Source organism: Mesitornis unicolor, unplaced genomic scaffold (genome assembly GCF_000695765.1).
Source record: "Mesitornis unicolor isolate BGI_N332 unplaced genomic scaffold, ASM69576v1 scaffold4765, whole genome shotgun sequence".
Lineage (NCBI taxonomy): Eukaryota > Metazoa > Chordata > Aves > Mesitornithiformes > Mesitornithidae > Mesitornis > Mesitornis unicolor.
In genome coordinates this window covers 58,123-73,417 of record NW_010184670.1, presented here as the reverse complement: position 1 = coordinate 73,417, position 15,295 = coordinate 58,123, and the positions used below count along the sequence as shown (strand labels likewise).

The 15,295-nt window shown below is 37.9% G+C and overlaps 1 protein-coding gene across 1 annotated transcript in view; it reads right to left on the bottom strand.

Moving 5' to 3' along the window:
• Positions 1-1,245: 1,245 nt before the first annotated feature.
• ICA1 (islet cell autoantigen 1, 69kDa) overlaps positions 1,246-15,295 on the bottom strand; it is a 58,937-nt gene continuing 44,887 nt past the window's right edge. Inside the window, exons 10-13 of the mRNA XM_010184527.1 lie at positions 12,631-12,672; positions 9,174-9,455; positions 3,960-4,055; positions 1,246-2,190 (exon numbers count right to left, since the gene is read on the bottom strand). Coding sequence (XP_010182829.1) covers positions 2,069-2,190; positions 3,960-4,055; positions 9,174-9,455; positions 12,631-12,672 — 542 coding nt within the window. The 3' untranslated portion in view covers positions 1,246-2,068. The remainder of the gene's footprint in view (positions 2,191-3,959; positions 4,056-9,173; positions 9,456-12,630; positions 12,673-15,295) is intronic.

Genomic DNA, 15,295 nt, shown 5'->3' with positions numbered 1-15,295 from the left:
GACTTGCTTGAAGTTGCAAGAATCTGTTTAATGATTTCAGTGGTAACCAAGATGCCAGAAGCCTGTCTATCCCTTGAGCTCCTAACATTTTTTGGCATTGCAGATAATTACAGTCTGAGAAGAGAAGGATTTGGGGAAAACACTCTGTGTTATGAGTGCAAACTTGCACTCATACATGTAAGTGCCCCCCAGCATAAACCTTAGGCAGTTCGCAGTTAACCCACTTTGTAGATGCCTTATTTACTGCCAAAGGCTGCAGCCCAAAGTCAGGAGTTCAGGCTACCCATAATGCTCAAGAAAGTTACACATCTCAGAAAAGACCACTTATTGAGCAAGGAGCTGCCAGTACCAAACAGTAGGAAATACCACGGAAGGAATCACGTTTTATCTTTAGAAACAGTAAGGCACCCATGGCTCCATCAGCTTCCCTGTCTTAAGTACCAGCCTCTGTACTGGTGACCTGGGTGGGCTGGGTACTGCGCAAAGAGAAGACCATACCGTCCTTTCCCATTATATGTGAAAATACGCTGCTAAACATCTGAAGAACTCTGGCCAAAAGTGAAGTACTGTGACGCTTCCAGGCTAAGGGGTGGGATTTTGAACACTTCAGTTTTGGGCAAAGGTATTTAAAATTTGCTGAGGGTTCAGCCAGACAAACTCCAGTCAGTCCACTCTCCACCCCGGCCCCAATCTACTGCTAGAAAGGAGCTTTTTAGCTAAGAGGTATCAAATGCATATTAATGGTGCTCAGTGCAGCCATTGAATGATATTCTGCTGCATTTGAGAAGCAACAGGTCCATTCAGTTAACTTCCATATTTATATAGCTATTTTCAGGTTTCCAGTGCTGGGACTTAGTTATCTAATAGACCATGAGGAAAGAATTAAGTAACTGAGTGCACAGTTAACTGGTAGTGAAGAGTTGCACCCATGTAAAAGGAAAATAAACTGAATTAAAAAGGCCAAATACAATAAATTGCAAAGCAGGTCCTATACAGCGCATAGAATTTGTGATCCTAAGTGGCTACTAACACACCCTTTTTTCCCTTCCCTTGCTGTAAAAGGAGAGCAAGGAGGCAAAGAAACATCAAGTGAGCTCAAATTTTCTTACCTTCCTACTGGATTACCATTCAGAAACAGCATGAATTATTAGATACGTCTAAAAACTGGTCATATGTTTTATCTTCAGATATTTGTTATGTACCAATTCAACAGTACACCAGCATTCCAGTGGGAATAAAAGGTCTTTTTTGTCAAAATCATTTTATTAAAGAGTTAATGTCACAACAAGCTCAAAATAACACATGCTTCAGAAAGAAACTGGATGAAAAATACTCCAAACAGAAATATGCATGTTTTGAAGGCATGGTAAAGCATCAGTTGCAAGAAAATTCTGAAAACAGGTGCAAATTCTGTTGGTGGAATGGAGAAAAACCTCAGAAAAGAAGCCTGCTGGGCATGACTTCTGTTCGTGTAGTGCAGTTTGTCTAATAAGTTAAATCAGAAAGGGCACAATTTCCATGGCTGCACAGACTCAAATGTATTTCTTCAATAACTAGCCCCAGCACAGGTTTTTCCACTGTGAGTACTAACAAAACGAATGTAGTTGACATCTTACCATAGCAGTAATATATGTATTATATACATGATAGAAGTTTGACTCATGCAGCCTCCTCGCTTACATTTTTTTTTTATTTACCCAAGAAACATTATAAAAAAATAGGTTTGCAATTTGTATTTCACTCCAGTGTTGGCTCCGCATCACCTCAGGCAAAGACAGTGACAGTGTTTCAGCAGATAATCTAATTTGGAAAGAAATCTGCCCTAAATTTTAACCTCATTTTCGTAAATCCACGTAGAAAATAAATGCGAACTCTTTATACAAAACAAGAGCAAATAACTGTACCTATATAAAAGGGGATTCGCTCCCTTTAATTTTATTATCATGGCACACACTTTATAGTTTCACAACAGCATACTAATTTTCATTTAGGTTGGCTTTTATTTTTTTTTTAAACCCCAAAATAGTGTTGATGAATGGAAGAATGTGAGTTACCGCTGGCAGTTGACTCATGCATTCAGCAATTCGTGTTCTTTATCAGTTTTCCCAACAGCATCAGGATTGGATAATGGGTCAAGGTCAGCAAAGAGACTGAACCAGGCAGTCAAGTCTTTAGGATTCTTTGTAGGTTCTGGAAAAAAAAAAAAAAAGAAAAAAGAAAAGTACAGACTTGTCAACTATTTTAAAACAAAATTGACTGAATGTTTGACTGAGGTCAAACAAATGCCATGCTATTGTTTAATTTATTACTAAGGGCACTTCTGACAAGGAAATCTGAATGAGTGATGGCATTTAAAAACACTGCCTTTAACAGAATATGGAACTTTAAGAGTGAATGTTTTTAATCTGTCTGCCTGTGCATTTTATATGGCTGCTGCTATGATAAGTACAGGAATAGTTTAATTAAAAATAGAAACAATCTTGCTCTGTCTAGAGCAAATCTGTTTTGTTTCATGAAAGGTATTTTATTTGTGTGTGCACCTGCATGCCTGCAAAAAAAGTAAAAGGAAAGAAAAGGCAAATTTTACTTTAAACTCCTCTTAAAAGACTGAATTCCTCTGCCTAAATCCAGTTCATGTGACTGGTCTGTCCCCCTTGTATATGACCACAGAAGGTCATTACTGGACTGAAGTCTTAATGGGGAAGTATTGGCTGGAGAGAGGGGAGGTACATTTGACAGCCAGTCCGAACTACAGCTTCTAGTATTAGGGTATATTTTTTTGATGGATATAAAAAAACATGAACCAGGAATATATTTCAAGAGCAGCTGCACTGTTCCATCTATGTGTCTATATTGACATACAGATGCCACAGAGGTCCCCTACCTTCTCTTATTCCAAAAGGGCAGATGTTCAAGTTAAAGAGGAGGTGACTTTGGCTGCTATAAAGAAGGTACATCACCGCTTGCTTTGTTTTTTGTGACCACAGGCTTAACAGGTATTATATGGATAGTGAAATAAAATGTCTCTCAGAGAGAAAATGTTGCACGAAAGTATTCTTTGCAAAACAAGGAATTTATGGAGAAAATAGGCTCCGCCTGGCATGACTTTTATCTTGGTGTCTGCAAGGCTGGAATATCTGCCACTTTCACAAACACAGATTTTAAAGTAGCTGAAGACTGTTCCTTTTTCTGGTGAAGGCAGTGTAACTGTGGCATCCCACTCATTTCCAAAACAGTCCAAAACATCTTAACCCTCTCTTTCTGCTGGGCTGAAACGCATCAGCCTTTTAATCCCACGAGACAAGGGAAGGAATATACATTGCTCTTCTTCTGCACTGAACACCTTTGATGTAGCTTCTGTTTGAATGTGAATTCACAGAATAGGCTACAAACTGGCAATATGAGTTCAATGTATTTCTGGTTCACTTATCCAGAAAACCCTAGTCAAAATAAGTGGGGCTTTGTCTCAGTAGGCGGCAGGACTATGCACTCTTGGCTCAGTTGCAAGAAATGAATTAAGTTTCAAACAGATGACTACTGATATGATGTATGCTATCAACAAAATTTGCAATTAGGGCTTTTCTGCCTTATCAGTAGCCTGGGTTTTAGCCACAATGTCCTCCTAAAGATTCAAAACACTGTTTAGCTTAGACAAAGTGCATGCTGATGCTCTTCTGTGTGACTCAAAATTAAAGCAGTAAAAGAAACTAGTTTCAGTACCCTCATTAAGTAGTAAATTACTCTTTTGACATACTAGTAGCACTGAAACCTACCAAAAACTTAACCATACACACACTCAATGCTAAAACAGAGTAATTAATTAGTAAGCACATGATTCTTGACATTTAACTACTACAAAAATAGGTTTTATTATGATAGTGTAACTGAGAAGACTGGAAAGATACGAGTCACAGCTAAAAAGGAATAGCAAAGTAACTGAAAAAACACACAACTATCACCTTTCATGGGCGTCTTGTTAGCATTCACATTCGGGCTGTTTGGTTTCTGTGCTGGCTGTGGTATAGACGGTTGGCTCACACTGTTAGCTGCCCATCCTGCAATTCAATAATACAGCAGCATTAGCATGAAAAATTTCTTCATTAACTCTCTCATCCCACTGCCTGGCAGCACAATGCTCACAACAGATGATGGAGCAGAACATTGTATTTATGGTTATGGCCGCTTGTATCTTTCCTTGTACACAAGAAATCAGCAGTCAGATGCTGCAGACAAGCAACATCCTTGAGAAGAGAATATTTGTGAATCAGTTTCATCATCTCCAGACTCAGGCAACTGTACCCTTTTCAGACCTTTAAGATTCAAAAAAAAAAAAAAAAAAAAAAAGATTTTTTTCTTGTTTCTTTGATTCAATCACAGTTAGTGCTTGTTCACAGAACGGCCAGTACAGTAATCGAGTCAAGCAGAGCTGTAGAGAAGAGAGTATCACGTTTGTGCAAAAATATCACACATACTAAACATTTTTCCATCTTTCTTTAACACTTTCAAACACTTCCATTTCATCAGCTGTTCCAGAAAAAAAATGTATTTAGAGATCCTAGATTTTTAAAATTAATTTTGAAATTATTCTGAAAAAATATACCTTGCAAAACACTTTGAATAATTAAATTCAAGATGCACCACTTCAACTTCACCTAAAACTAGGTTTTAATGGAGGATATTTTTGTTCTTCATTGCTGAGGATCTTCTCAGCAGGGAGAGCGTAACGCAGGAAAAAGTAAAACTGGTTATTGACATTTTTTTGTTCTTACATGTATATTCCATAGCCTCAAAAGAATCATCATAAATACAGTTAATGAGGCCAGATAAGCCAGGCTGGCAAAATGAACGATGGGTGGTGTACCATGGAAACATACTAGCAAAAAAATGGAGCATTTTTGTCCCTGACTTAAGTTATTTAAATTCTTATGCTTTACCACATTTAGAGGACTGGAGGTTGTATTTCCTATTTTAATAGTACTCCCTTTAAGTGTGGCCTGATCAATTATCCATCCATCTCATGGATCTTGTACATCTTATTCTGCGGTATCACAAACAGGACATTAATCTGTGCACACAGCCAGCATTTCCTTATTCAGTCTCTTTTCTCTACACGTTCATGCTCTCATCTTCTCTTCTACTCTCTGTTCTTCCTTCCCTTACTTTCTCCTCCTTTCAGACCCTTGTCAGGTACTGGTAGCCAGACAGTTACTGTAATGGACACACAAACCACATAAGCCCTTCCTCTGCCTAATAGATTATTCTCATCACTCTCTGATCTTACCTTGACTATAAAAGGTCTGAACCCCAAGCTGTGTTCTTAAAAGGAGGCAAGAAGAGTGTTTCTGTAAAATCACATGAATTAGAAAGGAAATTTAAAGCCACAAACATCCTCTCTATCTCTAAGGAAACAAACCAAAAACTTCAAAATCTGGATGCAGAGGGCTCACATATATTTGTTCTAGGCAAAGAAGATAAAAGTTTATGAGCTAGCCTGTGCCCCCTGAAAATGAGATTTTAGAGTTTAATCTTTCAAATAAGCGAATTTGATTCATAAATAATAAAAAGTATGTCACTAACACTTCAGAATGACATACATTTCCAGGCATTTTCTCTGCTTGTGTTACAAAACAGAAGAGTGGCAGAGGACATTACACACAACTACAGAAAACCATAATGCTTTCGTCTGTTTGGAGACATACTGTGAGAAAGTGTTTTAATATGTTAGTGGATGGAAACGGATAAATCGAGCAGCTTAAGCAAACAGGGCCAAATCCTCATCTCATAGAAATAAATGGGAGTGGCACCCAGAAACTTCCTGTGCTTCCAGTCCCACTGGCTTCAGTGAGATCAGGAATTGGCTCCTTGAGACCTCACTGATGTTCACTTACACCGATGTGACTGGCAGACCACAGAGTGAGACACTGCAGGCCGGTTCACTCCTTTAGAGCCCTGCTTTTGTGTCCCTGGACTAAGGCTTGGAAACCAGCACCTCTGTGAGAGATGCTGTGGGCTTGTTCTCTGTTCATTAAAACGCAGGTAGCTCAAGTAACACTTAGAAAACAAAAACATCCAACCAAAGGTGCTCCAGAAAATGTGTGATGATTTTGTAATGAACTTATGCATCTACAAAGGTACTGGGAAAGCCTGACACAGAATTCTTATTAAATACTTTCTTTCATGAATTATGGTTTTAGTGTCCACTCACAGTGAGCTACAGAGAACAACTTTGCCTTTCGGCAGCAAACTGCAGCCAACCAATTTGAAAGGAGCTGCTAGCCCTAAGCCTGTTCTGGTTTGTCTGTTCATTGTGACTAGACAAAAGATTATCGCCGAGACAGCAAGGAAATCAAACAGCTTACTTTTCAGCTAGCATCTTCACAAACGTTACCACAACTAAATTTAGAAAGAGAAATGGTGGGCTGCACACTTTCTTACCAACTAGAATATGCGCACATATAGGTAAGATAAAGAGGAGCCCTTAGTGGTATGAATAAATAAGTAAATGAGGCCATAAATGTCACAAAAGAGAAAGCCAATGCTCTCTGTGAAAAAGTATAAAGGCAACCAAAGTACCATATCTGAAGGGGAATCTAAAAGATCTGCTGGGAGCATGTTTTGTTTCTAACATATATATACATGTTTATATGTATTTTAAAACAGGACCTGGTACTCCTATAGCAATTCAAAGTCCCATTGTGTTAGATATTGCCTATAAATACAGCCAGAGAAAACTCCGAGCTGGGAATTCCTGACCGTAACAGTTTATAACCTGCATAGCATTGTGCCTGTTTTACAGATTAAGATCTGAGGCAGAGAGAAAACAAAGCCCCAAAGATTTATGAGTGTGCTTAACATAAAATAAGTAAGTAATCCCACTGAAGTTAATAGAAAAGTTAATGTGCTTAAAGTTAAGCATGTGAGTTTTAAGAATCTTTATGGTCTTAAGGCCAAATTCACACAGGAAGTATGCAATATCGAGGCTCCAGTGTAGCACCTCACACTGAATAATTATTAAGCAATCCTACCAACTAGGGAAAAAAACGTGTAGGATACATATCATAAATCCTCAGCAAAAATATCCATAATTCATATATTCTAACATTTTCAACTTGTATGTTTATATATGTTTATACTGTAGTTAGTATTTCGTTGTTTTTTTTTTTTTAAAATCTGTGTTTCCAAATTTATTGGCAAGGTCAAATCATGAAAGAAGTGCTGTGAAACAAAATGCAGTTCAAGATTAAAGTTGAGACTTCACAAGATATAAAATGGACAGAATTTCACCTTTTGTTAAAAAATAAGAAACAAAAGACTTAAAAAGAAAAATAGTCCATAAAAGTTAAAGAATGCATTCTACTTGGCAACTACAATCAGCTGGAAACATGCTGATTATCAGATAGAATCATTCAGCTGATTAGGTCTGACTTTTCAAATGCCAGTAAATCAATTACCATGATCTTCCCCCAAAAGCTTTGACATCCATTTGAAAACACCAACGTATTTTATTCTTCCAATGCATGTTTATACTTTTTCTTATTTAAAAGATTTAAGATTTTGGGATACCATGTTGACTGGAACAGATTTTCCATTTCTAGCGTTCCTTGAATGCAACTCTGAGTTCTGATTTTGAAGTGCTAACACACAGCCAACGCCAGTGTCTTGTGCAAATGAGAAGGATAAAAATAACCTCAGAAAGGAGGCCCTGTTTGCCATTTACACCTCAAAAATATTTTTCCTTCAAAACCATGTCTACATTTAAAAATATGTAAAAACTTTGGAAAAATTATCAATGCCATAATATTTCTGTTGCTATTTTCAGTAAGTTGCTTAAAATCTGTTTATTTCTCTGTATCAAGAAAGGTGTTTTTCACTGCTCCTTTTTTCCTTTTCAATAATTACCATGTCTACTTCTGGTCATAAACTGTTTAATTTGATGATGGAATGGCTAAATCTCATGGTTTTTTTAGCTCATATTTTATGAGGTCAAATGCTAAGCTCTTCCAGTCCCTCTTCACTCTACCAATCATACTCATATATGCATGTACCTCATCATAAAAATACATCTAAAACTGCACATCATTGCAAATGTCACTCCCTCAATTTCCATCTAAGTGTTGAAGTCAGTGAACCAAAATACCTTGTTTTAGGCGTGGCGGTAACTGTATTAATTACAAGATAAATTTTACTTTCTTATTCTTGCCAAAATGTCACAGGTCATTTTACATTACGAATGATTGTAGCAATTGCATAGGTTCCAAGATGCAATCTTCAGGATGGAATCAGTCTGCTAGTCTTTGCTACATCACTTGTCCCCAAATGAGATTTCACTGACTTGGGACAGAACCCAAAAAGGCAAGCTCCTCCTCCAGCTTGCAATGCCCTGGGAGAAATCTAGCTGGACTGTGGGGAGGACAAAGGTAACCAAAAAAAGGTAACCAGCTGTTGTCTGGTTATCACCACCTGCCTTCCTCAAAGCCAAAGCAGCAGCAGGAAATTTCAGTTCTAGTTCCTCTCTTTCTTTTCCTCTCCTGCCCAGTAGCAGCTTAGAAAACCCAAGAAAATGAACTGCATAGAAGAAAGCAGAATGAAAGAGTTGCATCAGTAAATAACCAGCCTACAGGAGGAATCCACCTATATGGTTGCTAGAATTAGACAACCCACCCCTAACTTACCCATCTCTCTATACACAGCAGTATGGAATGTATTGAAAAAAAAGAGAAGAAAATTAATGAATGCAATTGATTTTCACTAAGTTGTTTAAAAATAGTAATCCCAGACAAAAGAGAGTAATAATTTTTGGTTCTATGGCCCCTTAGCAGAGACGGCAGTTGTGATTTAAACATTAAAACCCACTCAAACAGATTTTCTGTTACAGCAAAAAGAAGACGTCTCAAAGACCTACAGAACATTTCAGGAAGCTCAGTGAAAATATTCAAGAGAGCAATTTTACCTTTAGGTTTTAAAGTACTTCATTCACAAACCTGAATTAGTAGGGCTAGAAAAATAAATATGCTACTCACATGTTTTTCTCCAGGCCACACTCTGCTATAACTTCAGGGTTTCTGCAGCTATGGCACAACATAAGCAGTCACCACACTTCTACATAGCAGAAAGCCATACTCTAAACCCTAAAACCAAACCCAAAATGCTGACAAAACAAGATGAGCTCTCACCGTGTAAAGACGACTGCAAGTCATTCATGTTTTGGTCTAACAGCTGTGAGGGCAAGTAGCCTGATGGCGTTGGTGCCACAGATGATGAAGTGCTCTCCACATCTCCAGCAGAAGAGTTCATGGTGAGATCACCAAGTGCAACCTGTCCAAAAACAGCTGTCCACTCCTTGCTGAACTCCCCCTCGTCCAGGGAGGAAGCGTTGAGGATCTCATTCAGTAATACCATGTCATCCTTATCACCAGGTTCTGACTCCAAGGACCTCACAAACTGATCCTTTGAAGCTGTCTCAGAACAAGAGAGTCAAGATAAATAATTTTTAGATAAAGAAAATTATTTTTAAAACTCCCAATCTACATTTTGTATGTTAAGTGAGATGGAGTATTTTTGTGTCAATATTTGTTGTTTTCTCTTTTAGATCCAATCCCCTTGGACATATGGGCTTGTAGCTTATACAACAAATAATTCCTCGGTTGTCTGAGATAACCTCACTGCTGTTAAGACTCATTTCTCATTAAAAACCATAAGTATGCTGAAAAATCCATTAAACACCGCACCACAATCATTACATGGTCTAATATCAGCTGAGCTCTGCGAGTTGCATACAACTTGCAAAGATGTTTTTAACCCTTTTGTATTGGGATGAGATTGATGGTAGGAGAGTAGTTGCAACAGGCTATTTTATTGAAATGCAACAGCCTTCTCAGGCAAGTTCCTTTTAATAGCTGTAATAATTTACAATGAAATGGCTGAAGCTGAGTCAGAAGAGGAAAAGAAGCACAAGACTGTGTTTCAGAATAGGCTGATGACTCAACATGCACTAAGAAACAAATAAAACAACACATAATATAAGGATTTTATTCATTACTGAAGCCAGCTCTGAGATTCAGCTCCTTTCTAATTCACATTTTTATATACCTCTGAACTCCCTGACAGAGCACAAAAATTAGAAATAGAAACATCACAAACAAGACAATTCTCCTGATGTTCCCATTAGACTATAACTAAAATGCCATAGAAAACAATTTGTTCTCATGAATTTTCAGGCTGCTTTCACATCTCCAGACGAACAGCAAAATTTGTTATGGTTGTCCAAGCATCTACAATTCTCTCAAGTCCCTAGTTATTCAGCAGGTAAGGCAAAAGGGTAAATCCTTCCATAGGGGAAAGACACTTGCTATATTTCAAAGGCACTTAAGAACTCTGATCTCTGTGGGGCATCAACATCTCAAAGTTGCTTTCAGGAGGCCCCCTCAAGAACTTGGAAGGCTTACAGGGGGAGATGCAAAGAGAGCATCATTAGTAACAGCTCTGCTAAGGCACACCGCCAACGCGGTACCTAACTACAAATGACATTTACTATAATGGAACAAAGGCTTTGCAGTAACACAGCTCAGACCAAAGCTCTGCTTCATCTCGGTACCCCACTGCAGTAGTCCCATTTTTACTGGGGGAGAAAGTATAACACATAGCTTTACATCTAAAGAGCAGTTGGGTCTTGCTATAGTGCATACGATCACCCAACATCAGAGAAGTGACACATTTCTTGTCTCAGCAGCCTTTCTGATCTTTCTGCAAGGACAACACACCCGGGGCAGAGGAGGACAGGGTGGTGCTTATGCTCAGTAAGCAGCAGTAGGTTCTACCCTTGTTTGCAATAAAGGTTGTCTTGAAACCAGTCTTGCTTATCAAGATATTACTCATGCGGCATCTCTGCTAGATTACTAGAATGATACGGACTTTCTCACCTCATCCATAAATATTCTATTACTTATTTTTCTGTTTCTTTGCTTTCACTGCCATTTTCACAGTCAAAATCAGTTTTTTGTCTGCACATGCTGCCCCCAACCTTATAAATGTCCATGAAAAAACAACCCCAAATCCCAATAAAACACTGAAAAAACAATGAAAACAATGTCACTATACTCTTTTTTGTAGTTGTTTGAACAAGCTTCTAGCAATGCTCATATTCCTTTGCCTTGTTTAGCTGGTATTTAAAAAAAATAAATGCAAAGACGAACTAAAAATATTTACAATGATACATGATCAGAAACACAGGATAAAGACTTCCTTCTGAAACACACACAAAAGTGTACTTCTAACTATACTGCTGCACTAAAAATAATAGAATATTCATTAGTCTAAAGCTATCTGGTGTGTAAAGTTAGGGTGAATGGCTGATACCGTAATATTAACATAATAATCCTTATCTGATGTAGCCACCCCACAACTGTTTTCATATTGATTTAACTATTTAACAAAAGGAAACAAAAATAGCCTTCTAACTCACATAGCTAAACTTGGATGACAAACAACTGTATGTATTATCTGTACCTCCACTACAAAGGTCCAACAAGAAACGGAACTAAGTAAGGTGAAAACCAGAAGAAAAAAGGCCACTATCAGACATGCACTGACCTTTTTTATTAACCACAGAAAACAAGTCATCACCACCTCATTTATCCACAGATTAGGGCTGCTTCTGCACAGGCAGCTGAGGAACTTTCCCTGCTTCTGCCTTCATGGGTGATTCCCCACACAGGCAATTTCCCCACAGTGCAAGTGACTGCCTGGGGCAAATCTAAAGTCAAGGTGTTTGTAAATGCTCTGCCTTACTCACCATGAAAGCACTGCCTTAAACACCCCAAATTACACTCTCAGCCTGAGTAAACCACACAAAGGGATTTTTTTTCTCTGCTGCTTTACTAGCTTTTTGAGGTGCCACAGTTGTTTTTGTTGTTGCAGAGGGTTTTTTTTACTCATTCTTCAGAAATGAGTGAAGAGCAAATGATAAACTGTGTGCAAAACTCTTACTGCAGATGAAAACTCAAAATAAAACTTTTGGCTTGATCTTTCATATGTTACATGGTAAAACAGTACCCTTTAGAAAGAAACAGCACCTTGACCTGCCACTGATCTAACAAAAGCATAAGGAGTAGAGCCTGAAATGAAAGAGTGCTTTCTCATTTGTGTATGAGAACAGCACAGCAGATTTAACTATCAGGCTGAAGGAAGTCACTAGGTCTTTTATTTTTTTAAGAGGACTAAATAATTAATTTCTGATACATAAATTTCTGATATAAAATCTTGCGGTTATTAGCATATTGCCAAGAATTGTGATACAGCAACTAAAGGACAAAAAGTTTGTGAAATGTTTTAGGCAGGGTAAGGTTTACAGTGGAACCTACTTCAGGGGGGCAAATGCAATATAGTTTAGTAGACCTAACCTTGAACCACCTGTCACAGTGTGTTTTATCCCCAGTAAGGCTTACTTTATATAACATCATGAACAGTGCCACTGCATGTATGAAGTTGAGTTTCCTTTAACACTGTTTAAATACGGCACCTGAATAATTTAATTCAGAAAATTATAAAAACAATTAACACCCAAGATTAAAATTATACTTAGTGCTTGTAACTGAAAAGCAGATTAAACAGACATACACAAATGTTTCATACCATTTTCTTCAGGTTGCAGGTCTAATAAGTCATCTATGGCACCTAAAAGCAAAAAAAAAAAAAAAAAGAAAAAAAGAAAAGAAAAAATAAAATTAAAAAAGCGCAACAAAGGAAGATCTGCAGTACACTGACAATCAGTATGTACACATCTAAAGACTGTTTTCTTAAGTCTCTTCACCTGAGTTCTCCTTGTGGTTACAATTTCCTTGTAACGAGGGTATGATATCCTTGCCATCATCAGCTGTAATCAAGATCCATAAACATGTCAAATTGCACTTGGCAGATGACCACACTTATAAACAATGTCACTGTATGATCAACATGCAATGGTTGTAGGTATTCATGTTTAAAATTAACCTGGCCACAACAGATGAAAGACCCAAGATATAAGCATTTCTAAGAAATGAGGCAAATATTAACCTTGGGATGTATGTGTATTGGGGGGAATCTTCCTTTGAATCACCATCTGCCACACTAGCCCGTCTCCAGGCTGAGTGCACCCACCTGAGGCAACTGATTCTTGCACTTGTCCTTCAGAAGCAGAGACACTTCTTTTAGAAGTTTGTATTTACACAGGCCAGGAGAAAGCACTTCTGTCCTCTCATCACTCCTAAAAGGATCTCATCGCTCCCTAAATCACATTCCTTGACAACATGTTCTTCCTCATGACACCAACCTCGGGAATGGGGAGAGGGAATGTTCCTTCAAGGAACCCCAGGTCAGGATAAAAGTAACAGCACCTCCTCTCCTGCAGGGAAATCAATGGGCTAGGACCAGTAGAGGGGGAAACATATAGCTGAGGGTTACAGGCTATCAGAAAAAAACCACTGCACCCCAACTGTAATTGCCTTAAGTTCTAAGCAAGTTTCTTAGGTTAGACATGAAATCCAAACAATCACCTAGATTCCATTGATCAGTGAAAGACACCTCCCTCAGGTGATTAATCCCATCTAAGAAATGCAGCAAAACAGGAGGGATGAGTTACCTGCTGGACATGCCTTTCTCTTCCCATCAACTGTTGAGGAAATCTAGCTTCTAGACAACTAAGTCTGTAGCTCTAAAGGCAAATGAAGGGGTTGGTCACAGTATTGCCAGAACTGGAAGGCAGATCTGCCTCAAACTTGAGGCTGGAAAAGAGAAATCAAATTCTCTACGGGGAAATAAAAATTGAATGCCAAACCCTTTCAAAAGAAACCTCAAGGTGTACTCAGAACTAAATGAAACAGAACAGCTTGAGGTTTGAATCTTATTATTTTAACAAGGCTTTACTAGGACAATGACAGAAATGTTCTACCAGCCCTAGAATCAGCTTGTCATTTAAGGACCCATGATCACACCTGATTACACTCTATAGATATATATAGATAGGAGAGGCATAAACACACACAGGCCAACATGATGCATCCATAAAAGGACAATGCACAAAGCTAAAGGGGAAAAACCCAACTCTAAACTGACTGGCAGAGAGAAAAAAAATCAGAAAGAGAAGTTCTTTAAAGATGGGCTATAGATGGCCACAATTCTCCAATGAAAGTACAACTGTTTCTGAAAGCTTGCCTTAGTTCAGTGGTAAACATGATGGAGCCAATCTTAAAAACACCCATAGTATATTAAGGGAAAATGTAGAGCAAATAATAAAAAATTGGAAGTGATAAAGTAGCAATTGTTGAGGAAACCTAAGAAGAAACACAGCTCCATCACTAGTGGTGCAATGTCTGTATTACTTCAGTATATACAGAGTACTTTAAGAAAAAAAAAATGTTAGCAATGGCACAGACCCACTAGTGTATTGCGATGGAAAAATTTAGCAGAGCAGGCAGAAGTATTCCAAAATACTTCAGTTCCTTTTAGGGGCAATGGAGAAAGAGACAGAACAAGGTATTTATATTATGGATGATGGTGAAACATTTTACAGCCCATAAGTAATTGAGATTCTAGAAAACATCTGCTAAGAAAATGTCAGATATTGTTTTCCATGAATATAAAAATGTCTTGTCAAAGAGATACCTGCTTGAATTAATTGCAAAATCGGTGAAACTTCAAAACACTGAAAAAGTCCTCATACTGTGTCATTATTACAAAAAACACCCAAACAACAAAAATAATTAACAGGGTGACTCAAGTAACTGTAGGTAACTATTGGTCAGTAGCTCACCCCTACTCCTACGCAAAACATTAACAGAATCCTGTTCAGTATGGGATTCAGCAAAAGCATATGAGCATAATAAATGCTCCTATAATAAAAGGTGTTCTTATGGAAAGCAGACCTAGTTAAAAAACCCAATTAATTTCATTCTTTGATAAAACTATGAGCTTTCTTTGGTAAAGATATTTCTTTAGAAATAACTTGACTTTGCGCTGCATAGCCTTCCAGCCAAAAAGTCAGCACTGCATAATATCTCTAATGAACATATTGAATGGATTAGGAACATGACAACTAACAGATGTCAAAAAACAGTTGTTAGGTGAAATAATTGCAAAGTAGAAGTGTTTCCAGTTTAGATCTGCAAGGTTTAGTGTTATATCCATCGCTATTCAATGGCTTTAGCAGTCATCTGGCAGTAAACACAAAATCACTCTTGAAAAAAATGTGCAAAAAACTAACAGACTATTAGAGATGGTCATTCAGGCCAGCCAGTTTCTGTAGTCAGAGCTGGGAGAATTT